The 19,097-nt window shown below is 38.0% G+C and overlaps 1 protein-coding gene across 1 annotated transcript in view; it reads left to right on the top strand.

Annotated features, from left to right (window-relative positions):
• The window catches only part of rfc5 (replication factor C (activator 1) 5), a 93,585-nt gene that overhangs the window by 13,386 nt on the left and 61,102 nt on the right, over window positions 1–19,097 (top strand). The window contains exon 2 of the mRNA XM_059988305.1: window positions 776–840. Coding sequence (XP_059844288.1) covers window positions 776–840 — 65 coding nt within the window. The remainder of the gene's footprint in view (window positions 1–775; window positions 841–19,097) is intronic.

Below are 19,097 nucleotides of genomic sequence, written 5' to 3'. Positions count from 1 at the left end.
ATGATTGAATGGCAGAGATGACTCAGTGGTTTGCATGGCCCAATTCTGCTCCTAGGTCTTATGATCCAAGTGCAATATTATCTTTCACAATGGACCCTAGATAGCAAAATGCACTTTCAGTGTATTTTTCAATGTATTTTCAGTGGAATGTTGAGTTATGCCTTGTCTTCTACCTAATTTCTTGACACAAAAAGAGTGGAGCAACTATTGATGCATGCATGGAAAAGATTATCCACATGCTACTGAAGCTGACCTTTTGTCCAAGCAACTAAATGGATCTATCAGCAATTCTTGATTTGGACTTTATACTCTCACTCTATGTGTGCCTCAAGATTTTATCAGCAGATAAAGCATGTCATAATCACAGAAATATAGTAACTGGCATTCTTAATGGTAGGTTAAGAATGCCTGTTATAATATTTAGCATTCATTATGTTCAGGAATAAAAATCATGCAGTCATTTTTTCAGTGCACAGTTAAGAGTTGCCCATTTGCAGCAATACATTTGTAAAAACATTGATAAAATTAAATTCTCGCATAGTGACTGAATTTGAGATAATTTTAAATATTGGTCAGCTAGAACCATACATTATGATTTTGCAAATTTTTTTAGACATACATTATTATTTATGACTTTTGACTAGTACTTGTATATTTAGTAATGGAATAACTAAGTGTGTCTGCATCCATGAGTAATTTCTCCTACCATGTCTGCCCCAAAGTTTGATTTTATCTATTTAAAAGCCGTATAAATTATCTCACATTTCTGTTCCAGGGTGGAAAAGTATCGGCCCCAGACCTTGGATGATCTTATTTCCCATCAAGATATCCTTAACACAAGTAAGTTGCTGTCATGTTGCAGTAATTTATTTTCTGCTCCCATTTATTTTATAAGGTCAATCAAAATAGAAGTACGGTGTAAGCTAGTGGAAATTTAAAAATATATTTCTTGTGGTGGGTGTATGTTATTAGGGTGTGATGTTACTATTGGTCTTTAAACTTTGAAAGTGCTAGAAATACACAGCAGGTAGACACAGCATCTGTAGAGGGGAAACAGTTAATATTCTAGAAGTATTTAATCAGATCTAGTAAATGTTAGATTTAAACATGTTTTAAGATACAGAGGAGGAAGGGGGATTCGAAGAACAAGGCCAACACACACAAAATGCTGGAAGAGCTCAGCAGGTCAGGCAGCATCTATGGAGGGGAAAAACAGTTGACATTTCAGGCTGAGACTCTTCACAAAGACTGGAAACGAAGGGGGAAGAAGCCAGAATGAGAAGGTATAGGGAAGGAAAGGAGTCCAAGCTGGCAAGTGATAGGTGAAGGTGGGTGGGTGGGAGGCAGGGGATGAAGTCAGAATCTGGGAGGTGATAGGTGGAAAAGGTAAAAATCTGAAAAGAAGGAATCTGATAGGAGAGGAGAGTGGACCATGGGAGAAAGGTAAAGAGGAGGAGCATCAGAGAGAGGTGATGGGTAGGTGAAAAGAAGAGAAGGGGTAAGAGGGGAACTGTGATATGCAATGGAGAAGCAGAGAATGAAGATGGGGGAGAAGTTATTGGAAGTTGGAGAAACTGATGTTCATGCTGTCAGTTTGGAGGCTACCCAAATGGAATTCAACACTTCATAGTGTTGCTCTTCTAACCTGAGTTTGGCCTTGTATGACAATAGAGGAGATAATGTACCAACACGTTTGAATAGGAATGGGAAATAGAATTAAAATGAGAGGCCACCAGGAAATCCCACCTGTTCCCACTTGCTTTCCAGTCCTGATGAATAGTCTTGGCCTGAAAAGTTGACTGATTATTCCCTTCCATAGATGCTGCCTGACTTGCTGAGTTCCTCCAGCATTTTCTGTGGGTTCTGGATTTCTAACATCTACAGAATTTCTTGTGTTCATGTAATCAGCAAAGAGAATGTTTGATTGGATGGAGGTTGAGAGTATTGGAATTGTTTTATCATTGTCACATGTATGAGGTCCAGTGAAAAACTTGTTATGCATGTCACCCATACAGATGATTTCATTATAACATTGCATTGAGGTAATACAAGGGAAAACAATAACAGAATGCAGCATCACAACCAGGAAAAAATCTACAGACGCTGGAAATCCAAGCAACAGACGCAAAATACTGGAGGAACTCAGATGGCTAGGTGGCATCTATGGAAAAGACTAGTTGATGTTTCCGGCCAAACCCCTTCAGTGAGACAGAAGTGTTACAGAGAAAATGCAATGCAGGGAGACAGTAAGGTGCAAGACCATAATGAAGTAGATCGTGAGGTCAGAAGCCCACCTTATCGTACTTGGGGACATTTCAATACCTGGGTTGTAGTTCTGGCTGAGAGTACATCACAAACTTCAAACTACACTTATTATCAAAGGATGTACAGGTTTCCCCCACCGTCGGAAGGTAGAGCATTCCTATGAAACGGTTCGTAAGCCGGAAAGTCGTAAAGTGAAGAAGCAATTACCATTTATTTATATGGGAAAAATTTGTGAGCATTCCCAGACCAAAAAAAAACTTACCAAGTCATGCCAAATAAGACATAAAACCTAAAATAACACTAACATATAGTAAAAGCAGGAATGATATGATAAATACACAGCCTATATAAAGTAGAAATAATGTATATACAGTGTAGTTTCACTTACCAGAATCAGGAAGACGGCGAGTACACTGATGATGGTTTGTTAGGCTGAGTCGTCGGAGGTTGGGGTAGTGGGAGGTAGAGGAGACTAGGGTGTCATCTCATCGTCGTCTATTTCCATCAGGGCAGGCAGGTCATCTTCTATGTCTGCCTGCCTCAATGTCGAAGGTCAAGGTTCATCATCTGCTGTGGCTGATGTGGAGTGCTTGAAAATCGACAGTATGCTTGACTGCTTAACCTCAAGCATTTTTCTATCATAGTTCTTTGTAAGCACTCAAACCATCCTGAAAATGTGCCCTAAACCTACGTACCCTTTCAAAATAAAAGTTGTACTTTTCTGCAATCATTGTGGCGTTGTCAATCGCAGCGAAAATCTCACGCAGTTACTTCACGTTCAGTTCCTGGACGACTTCACTTTCGGGCCATTTGCTACTGCATTCGGTTTCCATTGTTATCCTTCCTCTTCCAATTGCATCAGCTCTTCATCTATCAGTTCTTGGTCCTGGGATGCCAAAACCTCTTCAACATCATCTTCGTCAACTTCCACGAGCCAAACTCACTTTATCCTTACTTCGTTCACGATTGAAACACTTAATTATATTTAGTTTTATGCAAAGTGTAACACCTTTATGAGCTCTTTTAGGCTTTTCCGATACCTTAGAACTCATCTTGCTAACGGGTGCACAAAATAAATTGAGATAAAGCACAGATGCTCAGAGGCATGTGTTTAAGCAATGGCGGCTAAAGTGCAGTTCCGGGGAAGGCTGCTTGGCTGCTCAGGGTGCACGCTGCCTTGTGTGCTGCCTTTTTTCGTAACAGTGAAAACACCTTCTGTTAGCGAAAACAGGTAACCAATGTAGGTCTTTTGTAACAGCGAGGTGCCATAAAACGAAAAACGGGGGACACCTGTATACTATATACAGGCTTGAGATTCATCTTACAGGCACCCACAAAAGGAAGAACACGAGAGAACCTATTAAAAAAAAGAAAATGTGCAATGTACAGAAAAAACTAATTCTGCAAGCAATAAAAGTAAGCAAATAACGTTCAGAACTGAAGTTCACAGAAGTGAGTCCACATCCACGAATCTAGTCACAACCAGTCCAGAAGCCCATTAGTTGCAAGCCACAGCTTCAGTTCAATGCAGAGGTATGTAAACCTCACCAAGCAGCAAGCTGAACACTGGCCCATCCCTTGCCTCTGCCCCGGCACCCAGACCTTTTCAATCTGTATCGATGTTAAATTGGAGATGAGTGAAAACAGAAAATTAAGAAAGTTCCAGAACTGAGCTACAAAAAGTGTAATTGCTATACAGTCGGCCCTCCTTATCCGCGGGTTCTGCATGCGTGGATTCAACCAACCGCAGATTGGGAAAACCCAGAAGTTCTCTCTCCAGCCCTCGTCGTTTGAGCATGTACAAACGTTTTTCTTGTCATTATTCCCTAAACCAGTGGTCACCAACCTTTTTAAGCCCAAGATCCCCTACCTCGGCCTTAGAAAAAGGCAAGATCGACCCCACATCAATTAGTTACATGCATGTGCATCAGGGCAGAAAAGACCGGAAGTAAAACCCCACAATCCGGAAGTAGAAATAATATATAAACACTGGGGGTACCCACCCTTTTTTTTTGCACCGCGGACCGATTTAATATTGATAATATTCTTGCAGGCCAGCCGACGGGGGCGGGGTTGGTGTTAAACATGACCGGAATACAACGATTATCGAAGTAGGTTCCTTATCTCCAGTCTATTCTAGTTTTCGTGGCTCTCAGCTTCTGTCCTGCTGGCTCAAGTTTTTTCCGCTGAGAAAACTCAGCGGTTTCGTCTTTAAGTGCTGGGTGCTTGGACTCAGGGTACTGAAGCAGTTTTGAGACATTGCCTCATTAGACAGCCTCCAGGCCCGAACTCAGCCTCCCGCCTGCCAGACGCCTTGGCCAGGTGCAGCTGGTCATGGGTGGGGCGAGAAGACAAGTTCAGGGCCGGAGGTCACAGTCTGGAGAGCGCAGCCAACCGAGTGGGGAGTGCAACAGAGTGCCCGCCCGCCCCCCCTTGTAGGATCTATCAGCCGACAAATGTTTGTTTCAGTAGATCGCAGTGCGGTAGCTGTTCTGATACTTACGAAACGCTGAGTCTGAATTAGGTCAGCTGCTAATATTTTAGCACCGGGTTCCCTACGAACATTTGGTGTGCTAAACAGGTTCAGAGGCAGCGCTCCAGGCCTGTAGCGACAGCACTTCCCACTGGCCGCCCGAGGGCAACCGGTGATCCCTGGCGCGAGGGTATCACTGTGTTTAGTTGCCTGATGACTTCGCGTGGGTTCAAATTCAAAAGTGGGCTGACAGGGAATGAGGAAAAGTGCAGCTGACTCATATTGTTTCCTCGTGGCCTGGTGGTTGGGGACCAGTGAATTATACTGTGTAATGCGGGAGAGCTATACGCATGCACACTGGACAGAAAGAACAGAACTAAAACTCCGCAACCCGGAAACAATCTCTCAACAGTATTTGTGTATTTATTTTTCTTTTTTTTTTCGGGATTAACTGGGAAAGTTTCAAAGATCGACTAGTCAATCGCGATTGACGGGTTGGCGACTACTACCCTAAACAGTACAGTATAACAACTACTTACATAGCATTTACATTTTATTAGGTACTATAAGTAATCTAGAGATGAGTTAAAGTACAGGCAGTCTTTAAATTGGACTTGTACGTAAGTCGGAACAGGTACATCTGGTATTATTTAGCATCAGTTTGTCTTAGTATATAGTACATATTTTACCTTTCTATGCATATAAAACACTTAAGAAACATATGTATTTCAATAATTAAACCACTGCGTTGCTTAGTAATAATTATAGCTTTCATCGGGGCAGGGCCTTTCACATGCTCCATTATTTTCAATTTATCCTTTAAAATTGTTCTGATTGTTGACCGACTAGCCTAATGTTTTTCCAACAACCGATGGCGTTTCACCTCTTTCCAATGGCTTTATTATTTCCACTTTATTTTCAATTGTGATCGTTTTCCGTCAACGGAACAGAAAGACTGTGGATTCAGCAGCAGTCGTGGGCGGCGGGTCTGAGCTCCCCCGGGTCCTAAAGTCCACCCTCACTGAGACAGGGAACTTGTGTATCCGCGTATTTTGGTATCCGCGGGAGGGGGGGGGCAGGATCCCAGAACCAATCCCCCGCGGATAAGGAGGTCCGACTGTAAGTCTGAAATAAAACAATACTGGGAATATTCAGCAGGTCAGATAGCATCTTGAGATGAGTATAAAATTACTTATTACATCACAGGGAGGAGATATCTGGTCCATGCTGGCATGTGGAAGGGCAATCCTATCAGCCTCATTCTTCTCCCTCTTTATTGTACCTACATGATGTTATTTTCTCCTACAAGCTCATCGACTTCCCTTTGACACCAAGCTGGTGACCATGAACACTACATTGTTATTTTTTTGCATTGTACGGTGATTTTATGTCTTTGGTCTTTAGTGCTAATGTAAAGCAACACATTTCACTTCATGTAAGTCAGTGACACTAAGTCTGATACTGTATTTCCTCAATTGGCCAGTTATGGTATAAATTGGGTAGAAATTGGGATTGTTGAGTCCTGAGGGCAATGTTGTACCTGGTTGGAAGAAGGGAAGTTTTTTCTTGAGCTTATGTTGGGTTTCTTTGGAACAATGAAAGGCTAGAAGAAAAGTGGAAGAGAGAATTAAAGGAGACACCTAGAAGCTCAGGGTCAGGCTTGTGGACTGAATGAAGATGTTCTGCAAAACAGCTGTTTGATCTGTGTTTGGCTTCACCATACACGACAACATAACAGAACTAAATTCAAGAGAGCACAAAGTAAATTGCTGCTTTAACTGGAAGGAATATTTGGGAACCTAAGTAGGAAGAGGTAAAAGGGTGTATATTACATTTTCCTTAGTGATACAGGTTGAGCACCCCTTATTGAAATGCTTGGGGATAGAAGTGTTTCAGATTTTGGAATATTTGCATCTATATTATGAGTTATCTTGGGGACCCAAGTCTAAATACAAAAACCATTTATATTACATATAGAGCTTATACATGTACCCTGAGGTAGTTTTATATAATATTTTCTATAATTTTCTGCATAAACAATTGTGTGTACATCAAACCATCAGAAAGGCAAGCTATCACTACCTCAGTTGCCCAGATGGACAGTCAGTGGCTGTTTGGCATCGCCATCATTCCTGACTCTGAATTTATGTGCTACTGATGCTACAGTTTAGCGTGTTTGATTTTCATCAGTGATGATCTTGGCAAATTCATCAATTAATTTCTCTGCTGCTTTGTGATCAGTGAATACTTCATCAGCACAAATCTTTAAAAATTTAATGCTGTGCCTTTTCTTAAATTACTGCAACCAGACTGCTGAATATTCACGATTAACTTCAATTTTCAGTTTGTCATGATGGATCGTTGTTTGATGATCAGCGTAGCATTAAGCGACATGTTTACTCCACTGACAAATCTACTCTTTAAATACATGATTGTTATCTTCTTTTTTTGCTTTATGCAGTGCTTTTCTATTTTTTATTAACTTCTCTTACACAATATATGTGAGATTACTTTTCAGAACTGTCTGTGTGCAGAGAGACCTGCGCATTGCCTGGGGACTTACCCAGCACCATATGAAATTTTCCATTTGTGATGTGTTAGCACTCAAAAAAATTTTGGATTTTGGAGGTGTTTGGAATTTTGGATAAGGAGTACTCGACCTGCATCAAAAGTTGTTGTGAGAAGGGGAGTGGATGTTGTTGGAGTTGAAGGAGACTTCAGGGAAAAGCAGAAAGACCAATGAACAGGTAGGGAAACATGAAACTTCTGCTCCTTTGCCCCTTTCCTTCCCACAGTCCCGGCAGCCAGACAATAACAGGTGAAGCAGGTATATTTAGGGAACTGCATGGACCCAAGAAAATCCCAGTGTTTTGAAGGAAGTAGCTTTATAGGTAGTGAATTTTTGTTGGCATCTTCCAATATTCTATAGAGTCTGGAATTGATTCACTGGATTACAGGTTAACAGATTTGACCTGACAAAATAGTAGGGAGAAAGAAACCAAGGAGCAGTTGACTTGTTAGCCTAATATCAAATGTAAAAAAAAATATCTTGCAGTCTCTAGTGAAGGACACCTTATAAACAACAAAAGTTGATGGGGAGAGGGGTGATAGACTGACGGGGATTGAGTGTTATCAGAAGGAAAGCAATGGGAATGAGCCAGTTTTCTCATGTTTGCAACTAGGACAGGGATTGATACTTGGCTGCAGCTATTCATGAACTGAACAGTTTGGCTGAAGGGACCATTTAACATATTTACATGCTTCCTGGTGATTTAAAAAAAAACTAGCTGAGAATGTGAGTAGAGGCAAATGTAAAGACATTTATTTTTTTTAATGCATTTTCTACAACATTACAAATAAAAAACCCAAAACAAAGTAGAAAATTAATACAGTGCAAAATAAACGTACAATAATAATATAATACAAAAAAGATAATTGAGAAAGCACCCAAATTGAAGTCATGTAAAGTTAGTATCCTCCCCAAGCCCCACAACAAAAAAAAACTCCAGACCAACCACGACAAAATGTAGAAAATATAAATCAGGACATTCAAACCCGCAAAACTATAAATACACTTGAAAACAGAAGATAATAATGCCTACTACCAAAAAAAAGAGCTGAAAGTAAGGGACTGAAAAAAAACTTAATTATGAGGAAAATTATGAAAATACTCAATAAAAGGTCCCCAGACCTTATGGAAACTTTATATACGAATTAAGAATTGAGTAATGGATTTTTTCAAGGTCTAAACAGGACATGATATCATTAAGCCATTGAGCATGCGTGGGCGGGGCAACATCTCTCCCTCTAAGGAGGATTAGACATCTAGCCAGGAGAGAAGCAAAAGATAATATTCGACATTTAGTCGAACTCAAACGTATATTTGTCTCACCCAAAAAACCAAACAGAGCAATTAAAGGGTTAGGATCTAAGTGGTGATTCAGAATACAGGATAAAGATATAAAAACATCTTTCCAAAATTTCTCTTAACTAGGACAGGACCAGTACATATGAATAAGAGAAGCCTCACCACTTTTGCATTTATCACAAAGAAGACTAATATTAGGGTAAAATCGAGATAATTTAGATTTGGACATATGGGCTCTATGAACAATCTTAAACTGTTAAAGGCAATGGCAAGCACAAAGAGAGGTTGAATTAACCGTTTTGAGAATCGAGTCCCAAATCTCATCAGAAAAAGAGATAATTAAATCATGCTCCCAAGCCATTCTAATTTTATCCACAGGGGCACGCCGTAAGAATACTAATTTATCACGAATAAGTGATATTAAACCTTTACCCAGTGGATTGATAGAAAGAAATAAATCCATAGCATTTTTCTCGGGCATTTCAGGGAAGTTAGGAATTAAAGGATTGATAAAGTGTCTGATTTGGAGATACATTAAAAAAAATGGGCATTAGGCAGATTGAACTTAGCATAGAGCTGTTGAAAGGATGCGAAGCGATTATCGATAAAAAGATCTTCAAAATGTCTAATGCCCTTCCTATACCAATCATAGAATGTTGAGTCATACATAGTAGGTAAAAAAAAGATGATTATGTAAGATAGGACTACAAAAACCATAACATTTCCTAAACTGGGCCCATATTCGCAAAATGTGTCTAGCAAGAGGATTAACAATTAATCTAGACAAACTACTAGGGAGTTCAGAACCAAGAAGCGCAGAAATAGATAGATCTTTAGTGGAATTCAGCTCCATTGCTACCCAATTGGGGCACTTGGATTGGCTATGAAAAAAAGACCAAAAGGTAGTACAGCGTATGTTAGCTGCCCAGTAGTATAAATGAAAGTTAGGTAAGGCCATGCCACCCTCTTTTTTAGATTTTTGAAGATAAACTTTATTAATTCTTGAACACTTATTCTTCTACAGATATGACAAAATAATAGAGTCTAAGGAATCAAAAAAGGTTTTAGAAATAAAAATTGGGATAGATTGAAATAAATATAAAAATTTAGGGAGAACATACATTTTAACAACATTAATATGAACGACCTACCAAGGACATAGATAGAGGTGACCATTGTGACAGACTCTGTTTTGTAGTATATAAAAGATTGGCAAAATTTTCATGAAAAAGATTTAAACTTCCTTGTAACTGTAATCCCAAGGTAAGTAAATTGATTGTGAACTACTTTAATGAGGAGGTCACGAAATGCTAATACTTGTGCTTCTTTATTAATTGGGAAAAGTTCACTCTTATGTAAATTAAGTTTATAGCAAGAAAACCGGCTAAATTGATCAAGAAGTGAAAACATTGAAGGTAAGGATGCGGACGGATTTGAAAGAAAAAGTAATAGATCATCAGCATAAAGAGAAACTTCATGCTCAACACCCCCCCCCTCCAAATCCCAGTCAATTCAGGACAGCTTCAGAATGCTATTGCCAGAGGTTCTATAGCCAAATCAAAGAGAAAGGGATTTAGAGGGCATCTTTGACGGGTGCCACGTTTGAGGTTAAATAACTGGGATTGCTGAAAATTAGTCAAAACGGAGGCGGTAGGACACAGATACAGCAATTTGTTCCAAGAGATAAAACTTTGACCAAAGTCAATTTTTTCTAAAACTGCAGAAGTAGTTCCACTCTGTACGATCAAATGCTTTCTCCGCATCGAGAGAAATAATGCATTCAGGAAACCCAGTAGAAGGTGAATATAAAATGTTAAATAAATGCTGTATGTTAAAAAAAGGAAGACGGTTTTTAATAAAACCAGTTTGATCATCAGAAATAATAGAGGGAATAACAGTTTCTAATCTATGAGCCAAAACTTTGGCCAAAATTTTAACATCAACATTAAGCAAAGAGATCGGCCTGTACGAGGAACACTCTGTTGGGTCTTTACCCCTTTTTAATAAAAGAATAATACATGCCTCATTAAATGAGGGTGGCAATTTACCATAGTTAAACGAGTCAGATAGTACTGAGAGTAACTGAGGAGAAAGAAGTGAAGAGAATGATTTATAAAATTCTATGGGGAACCCATCAGGTCCAGGAGATTTACCTGAAGACAGTGCAGAAATTGCAAAAGATATTTCTTCTGATGACATAGGCTCATTAAGTTTTGCTTTAAAATCAGATGAAAGCGAAGGAATATTCAGATTATTTAAGAAAAGATCAACAGAAATATTCTCATTCAGAGATTCAGAGGAATAAAGCGGAGAGTAAAAATTTTTAAATACGTCATAGATTTCTAAGTGATCCGATGTAATATCCCCATTCTCCTTCCAGATCTTTGTAATATGTTGTTTAGCTTTAGAACGCCTCAACTGATTAACTAGAAATTTACCAGATTTGTCACCGTGAATATAAAAGCGACTCTTACTTTCAAGAAGTTGGCGTTCAACAAGTTGAGTAGAAAGAAGATCAAATTTAGTTTGAAGTTCTACACGCTTCTTGTATATTTCAGGGTTATTAGTTTGAGCATACAATTGATCTAATTCTTTAATCTGATTAATTAGGTCTAATCGATCTATACGGGACTTTCTATTAAGATTTGCTGTATATGAGGTTATTTGACCCCTCAAATATGCTTTCATGGCATCCCAGACAATCTGGGATGACATTTCAGATGATGTATTAGTGTTAAAATAAAAAGTTATCTGATCCTTAATAAATTTTAGAAAATTATCGTCTGATTAATAAAGTCGGGTTAAAACACCACTGTTTATTCCTCTGAGGGAGACCAGGAAAATTTAAAGACAAAGTAATTGGAGCATGATCAGAAATCAGTATACTCTGATAATCACAAGAATGGACAAATGAAATAAGTTGATTATCAATTAAAAATAGTCAATTCTAGTAAATGTAAAGAAATTTAAAGAGGATATAGACAAGGTAAGTGGACAGGAGGAGGCAGTCGCAATATAATGAGGAAAAATGTGAGTTATCCACGGTGTACGAAAGAGAAAATCAAAATATTTTCTTGAAGATGAGAGATTTCTGTAGTGTTTAAATTCAGAGGCTCATATATCTTTGTACACAGATCATTAAAATCCACTGCAGATGTAGAGGGTGATTAGGAAGAGAAATATTTTGGTTTTTTTATGAGAGGATTTGAGTACAGGAGTAAAGATTTATTAGTGCCATTCATTAAATTGGCATATTGGTTTATTATTGTCATGTATGCCGAGGTATGGAGAAAAGTTTTGCATGCCAATCATTCAAATCATTTAATCACATTAATACAGGTAGTCCCTGAGTTACGAATGTCCAACTTACAGACAACTTGTACTTACGAACCGAAGAAGGAGAATGCCATCCACCATTTTAAGTCGGATCGCGACACCGTCTGCCATTTTAAGTCATTGCCGTTGACACTGTGTTGAGTGTGTAACTTGATTTTGGCTTAAATTTTTCTTAGCAAGATTCACTCTGACCCCCCTCCCCCCCCCACCATTCCGGTTGGCTGGTGGCGCAGTGAGATCAGCGCTGGGCTGGAGAACAGAGTTTCTCGAGTTCGATCCAGTGACAGTCCACTCCCATGCCGGGTTGATGTCAATCCAGTGACTCCCGTACCATCCATGCCGGGTTAATGTCGAACACGCAACTCGACCTTGTAAAATAAAACACTGCCACCTCCAGTTTAAATTCCCACGTGGAATATTGTGGAGGATCAAATACAGTACCCAAATGCAACACAGCCCCCACTTGTCACATTTAACCTGCCTCAGTGTGGTGGACTTTTGGACCCAGGGAATTCAGTGCGGTGGTCCTTAGGACCCAGCGGACCTCAGCAGCCGGCGGAGGTCAGGACCCGCCGCCCGTAATGTTTCTGTTCCGTTGATGGGAAGCGATCGTAATTGAAAATAAAGTGGAAATAATAAAGCGTTTGGAAAGAGGTGAAACGACATCGGTCATTGGAAAAGTGATAGGCTACAGTCGGTCAATGATCGGAACAACTTTAATGGAGCATGTGAAAGGCCCTGCCCTGATGAAAGCTACAATTATTACTAAGCAACACAGTGGTTTAATTATTGGAATACATATGTTTCTTAAGTGTTTTATATGCATAGAAAGGTAAAATATATACTACATACTAAGACAAACGTTTGACTGACTCTAAATAATACCGGATGTACTTGTTCCGAGTTATGTACAAATCCGACTTAAAGGTGGACTCAGGAACGGAACTCATATGTAACCCGGGGACTGCCTGTACATTGAGATAGTCCCTGATGGAATTAATAACAATGCAGAATCTGGTGTTATAATTACTGAGGAAAAGTAGTGCAGTAGACAATCAACTGGTGAGTTATTCTTGACTTCTCTAAGGTGTAACACTGAACTGATGAAGGGTTTCAGTCTGAAACGTCAACTGATTATTCCTCTCCATAAAAGCTGCAGCATTTGTGTGTGTTACTTTGGAATTTCCAGCATCTGCAGAATCCCTTTTGTTTATAGATGGCATTAGGAAATCTACTGAGGAAATAGTATTTTTTAAATTTTAATCATGTAATTTATTCTCATCTTAAAGAATAAGTGTTTTTATTTTTGCTCAAATCTTTAAAATTCAAAATCAAAAGGTAGACACATCAACTCAAGTGTCTGATTCTGTAGTCTTTTTGTTTGGCAATTTCTGGATCTTCTGCTTGAGCTATATTTTTTAGTATCAAGAACACAACCAGAAAAAGATTTTTACACAGCCTTTGTTCTTTGCTAATTCTAAATGAAAACCCACTCGGAGTTCTTCAACTGTGATAGTCTCAAAGTTCAGTGTTTTTTTGATAACAATTAGGTGATTATTTTCCATGGTATTGGTAATGGACAAAATGATTAATGTTATGATTCTACAAGAAAAATGAAAGTTACAAATTAAAAGTCACCTGAGAGGTAATATTGAAGAGATCAAAAACATCTAAAATCTATTCTTAATATTTTAAATATAAAATTATCCCAAAAACATGTCTAAGCCTCAAATATGATTGATAAAAATACTTTATGTGCATGTTTTCTTTTAATATTAAAGAAGAATATGATTTTAAAAGCAAAAACTTATGTAGAATCAAATATAATGAACAGATATTATTAAATGAAAAATAAATTCAAGATTATACTTGGTAGTCTTCAAATACAAACTTCATAAACTGCCTCAATAAAAAGTGTGCTGTATTTTTATACTGTTAGTTTTGTTCTTTTTATTTGTTTACATTATGATGTGCTGTATCGGAATTGATCTTGCTGGGTTTTTCACTAATTGTTAAGTTGTGTAGCATTAGTTCCAAGTTAGGAAGGTAAATTTAGAATTTGTAAAGAAGATCCTATTTTTTCCATTGCAGTTTCCTACCATTCCTCCCATAATCCACATCTGCTTAAAGAAAATATCTGATTGAAATTTGAGTTGTTTTTAACTTCCATGAGAGATTCTAAATTATTGGCTTTGAAAGCCCTTGCAGGGTCATTAATAATCTAAAGTTAGACTTTATTCTCATACCAGATTTACTTCTCGGTAACGGTCACACTAACCTACATTTCTTCTAATGTTGCCTAGCTATCAAGTTTGATGAGGGATATAAAACTCTAATAATAGGCCACAGGGATTTAGTTATCTGCATTTGTAATGTGTCATTAGCTCTTGATGTATATGCTTTCCCTCAAGGCCAAGATGAAAGTGTGACCTTTTAAGAATAGTTTATAGGAGTTTGTGCTGTTGTTATCATTTTAAGTTATGAGTTATAGAATGAAAAAAAAATCATCCTAAGTAGCTTCTTTGTTAACTGTAACTTTGTTCAAGTGTAGTTTATTTTCTAGCTGCATAGCACAGAATGAAATTTAATGAATTAGTTTTGAACTCTTGGTGATTCTGGAAAATTAGTTTGTATTGATTTGGTGAGCCCTGGTAGAATTCTAAATCTAACCTAATAAATTGAAACCCACTTGATTTGATGAAATACTGTGCACAATGCTGAGACTACTTGCTGTGGGGGAAAAAAAAAGATTGCATTGGGGAGAAAATAGATTGAGAGCAACTTAACAAGGAATATAGATACAGGGAGTAAGAATAGCTTCTACAATAGCTAAAGTATATATCGTTCCCTTGAGGGAAAAGAATGGCAATAATGGGGAAAAAGTCAGGGATAGGAGATATTTGGACAAGTGAGAAGTAGTACAACAGAACAGCATTCAGTGCTACTGCTTCTCAGCTCCACAGACCTGGGCTTGATCCTGACCTCGGGTGCTGTCTTGGTGAATTTTTCACGTTCTCTCTACGACCAGGTGGATTTCCTGTGGGGATTTTAGTTTCTTTCCCACAACTGAGAGATGTGCTGCAGGAGTTAATTGGTTATTGTAAAATGCCCCTTTTGGAAAGATGAAATCAAGTTGATGGCAAAACTGAATCAAAAATGATTTGATGGGTTTGAGTGAGAGTGAATAAGTTACGTGGGCATTGAGAAATAAGGAAAAGGGGATTAGGAGTAATGAGATTGCTTTTCTGGGAGAATCAGTATCCCTCTACACATAATGACCTGAATCCTAGGGTCCTCAAAGAAGAGTTTGCAAAGATAATGAATGAATCGTATGTCATCTTCCATATTCTCCAGTATTTTCTAAATTCTCGGAAAGTCTTAGGTGGTTGGAAAACTGCAAGGAAGTAAGAAGAGAGGAAACTACACAGAAGCTGGACTACATCTGTTTTTGGGAGATTACTGGAATTCAGTACAAAGGAAATATGATAAGGACATTTCCAAAATAAAAAAGAAAATTATATGATGAAGCCGAGTCAAAATAATGTTATGAAAGAAAATATGACAATTTATTTTGGAAAATAATGAGCAGGGTAGATAAGGAAGAATTTGAAAATGAAATTCCAGTAATTCAGTACCACAGGTAGTACCATGTGGTAGATTTTCTGAGCTATTGGATGACATCTGGGAACACTTTATTTTGCATTTTCTTATATGTGACTTAATAATAAACTAAATTTTCTGATAAATTCTGTGGGTTTAAAGGGATATGGAAACAACCTGGAGAACTGCAGTTTGTCAGCCATCTGTAATTTACAAACAGGGCTCTCACTTTAGATCCTAGCTCCTCTTGTAAACATATTCATGTTCTAGTTTCTTGGAGCCCTGATTTAGCCATGGCTTCACACACTCAATCCACGCTCTTAGTGTTACTCAGTTGACTTTGTTAAATTAATGGATCCATGGGTAGTTAGTCCACAGATAACAAGGATTTACTGTACTTTTGAGTGATTGAGAGGCCAAATCATCAGGTTTCCTGAGCAACCTGATGTTAGATTATCTGTTTTAGTGCATTTGCATTCAAACAGGTGCCATAAGCTAGAGGCTAATGGTATTGGGGTGATATATTAGTATGGATAGAAAATTGGCTAAGAAACAAAAAAACAAGTTGAGTGTAGAAGTTATTTTCAGGTTGACACAGAGATCAATACTGGGTTTTAACTACAGTGGATTTTGGTTATTTGTGATGCATTGGGACCAATACATTTTGGCCCAATTAAGCAGCTGCCCCAATTAGCTGAAGTTCTATGGAAATAGTTAAAAAAGCATAAAAGAGACAAACTACCATTTAACTGAGTAACAAATCTATAAAACTGTGTTTCCTGATAGTCATTGATGGAGGAATTCAGTATACACTGCCATTATTTTGATTGACCGTAAGTGGTCAAGTATAATACTACCCTTATTGCTTAAAGACTTCTGGAAAATTTAACCATATAGAAGTATGCTTTGAAGTTTGTGGATTAATAGTGATCTTGGGCTAATAAGTGATTTGTCCAAAAACACTTGGCAAGGCTGTTGCAAAATCTAATGGTCTTGAACTAATGCTGTGCTTATAGATTTTGTAAGCATGTTCCATCAATTTCAAATCCTTCCCCTTGAATGTTGGTGTATTTTCCAGGTGCTTTGAAAAAATATTCAGGTTTTTGAGGTTGCGGCTATTGAATAAGTGGACAAAAATGGTCACTCCACTGTTCTAAAGTGTGATCCTATTAGGTCTCCAGAGTTCCAGAGAGCTACCAATCATTGATTAATATTTGCAACAGTGGAGTATTCAGCTCATTAATGTTGGTTGGAGTAATCATCAATTGGCTCCTGATATCTCTGCAAATAAAATTATTAAAGGAAAGAGTGATTTCAGCGTAAATCTTTTTTTCAAAAAGATTTTAATAGGATATGATTGTGGTTCAAGAGTACAGCTTTACTTATCTCTCATTATGATTATTCTTGAACTCTGGTTTTGGTTGTGAAAACATCTCCTATTGTGTAGGGAGTTTCAACTTTTTTTAAATCCATGGGGCTGGAGGAATGACACAGTTCAGAGTCAGGATGCTGTTTGGCATGGAGAGGAATATGTTGGTGATGGTGTTCCCACACACCTAATGACCCAGGTTTCAGAGGTATTGTGCAACACATCTTTGGATTTGCTGCAGCTTTTTGAACTTACTGAAGCCAGAGAATATCGCCAGTAAATGAAGTGAATGCTTTAACACGAGTATAAGTTGCTGTTCAAATTAGCTGTTTTATCCTGGATTGCGTTGAGTTGTTTGATTGTTTTTGGAAATGTGGTCATCCAGGCATGTGGGAAGAATAATATAATGTTGTTTGCTTGCTTTAGATAATGAAAAGGCTATAGAGGGCAGGACATGAATCATTTTGTGTAGAATATGTACCCTTCAGCATGCCCTTGTAAGTACTTAATGGAGGCTGCTTATCCTGCAGAGTATGATTGGATGGAGGACTTCCAAGACCAGATGGTAAATGCTGGAGTGATCTGAGATGCTGAGGACAGCATTTTGTTTTGGCTACTTTTTCAAAGTAGTGTAGAAATAAACAATAACACACACAAAATATGGGTGCATGGTCAAAAAGGTTATGAAAACCTCTTTGGTTAAAAATTATTGTCAATGATGACCCTGTACACTCTTGACAGTGATAGTATTGAAAATAGTAATAACATTGGAAGTGTTGAGGGGTTGGTAAGACTCTGTCAACTTGTGTGTATGAATGTTATTTAACAGTTATCTGAGCATTAGCACCTTCATAATTTGAGATGTAGATTGAAAGAGTTTTTCCACTTGACTGCATTGAAGCATTGCAAGACAGTTGTCTTTGGGCACCATCCTGAGGAATAGTTATCTTAATGTCGTAGGACTAAAATAATTGGCTTTGAACAACCATTGTCATTTTAATTTATGCAGTGTTTGACTCCAGTAAATGAAAAGTCTTTCCACTGAATTCCATTGAATTCCAATCTAGCTGGGCTCCTAGATGCTACACTCAATTCAATGCCAACTTGATGTCAAGGGCTATTGTTCTTGTCTCCCCCAGGGAATTCAGTTATTCTGTTTGTGTTTGAGCCAAGCAATAATGTAATGTGGAGTTGAGGTTTTGACAGAACCTGATCAGTTAGCAGGTTATCGGGAGGTAAATGCTACTTAATATTATTGTCAAAACATTCCTTCATTTTCTAATTGGTTATTGATTGGCCTGATTGGATTTGGATTTTTTCTAATTTTTGTGAATAGAATAAAACAGGTTCGCTTTACAGTTTCAGGTGAATGTTAGAGCTAGATCGAGCATCTCTGATCTTTGCTGTACTCAATCATTTCTTGATGTCACTTAGACTGACTGAAACTGGTGAAGGGACCTAAGCAGGAGGAAAAAAATGAATAATCTACTCAGTAATTCCAGTCGAAGATAGTTGCAAACACGTTGGGTTTGCTGCCATTGAAGATGGGAATATTCCTAACATTGTTTGGCTCTCCAGCATTTTATTTCCAGTGTTTAGTATGCATTTAGTGTGTTATAGCTGATATTTGTTTCCAAACAAGCTGGTGGTGCTCAGAGTGTACGAGAGTGAACCTGGGTTTCCAGATGCCTGTGAGATTAATGCTTCAATTTGGTTCTATCGTGACCACTGTACTGTATATGGCTTCTTACATTACTTAAACACAGCCAGTGTAAATTTGAAGAATAAAACTAGATCCTTTGACTAACCTCTCAGACTTAACATTGAACTCAGTAACTTCAAATAATCAGCAAATAGAATGTTTACATTTCTTCCATTTAGATTCTTTCTTACACTTTCAGGTTTTTTTTTGTCTTCTCTATTTTACAACTCCTCCACACAACTGTACATGTGGTATTCACTTACCCTATCTCTTCATCTTGTTCTTGTTATTTAATTTCATTGCCTTCCATCTCAGCAATCAACCTAAAGCATTGACTCAGTTTCTGAATCCACTAACCTGTGCTTCTATTGAATTAAGAAGTGCAATTAGGCATACAGTTTGACAATGCTCCATCATACACTAAAATTGTGGTTGATCTGATCTTGGTCTCAACTTCATTTTTCTGCCTGTTCCCCATTTCCTG

The sequence above is a fragment of the Hypanus sabinus genome, chromosome 13 (genome assembly GCF_030144855.1).
Source record: "Hypanus sabinus isolate sHypSab1 chromosome 13, sHypSab1.hap1, whole genome shotgun sequence".
NCBI lineage: Eukaryota > Metazoa > Chordata > Chondrichthyes > Myliobatiformes > Dasyatidae > Hypanus > Hypanus sabinus.
This window is presented reverse-complemented; position numbering and strand designations above follow the sequence as displayed.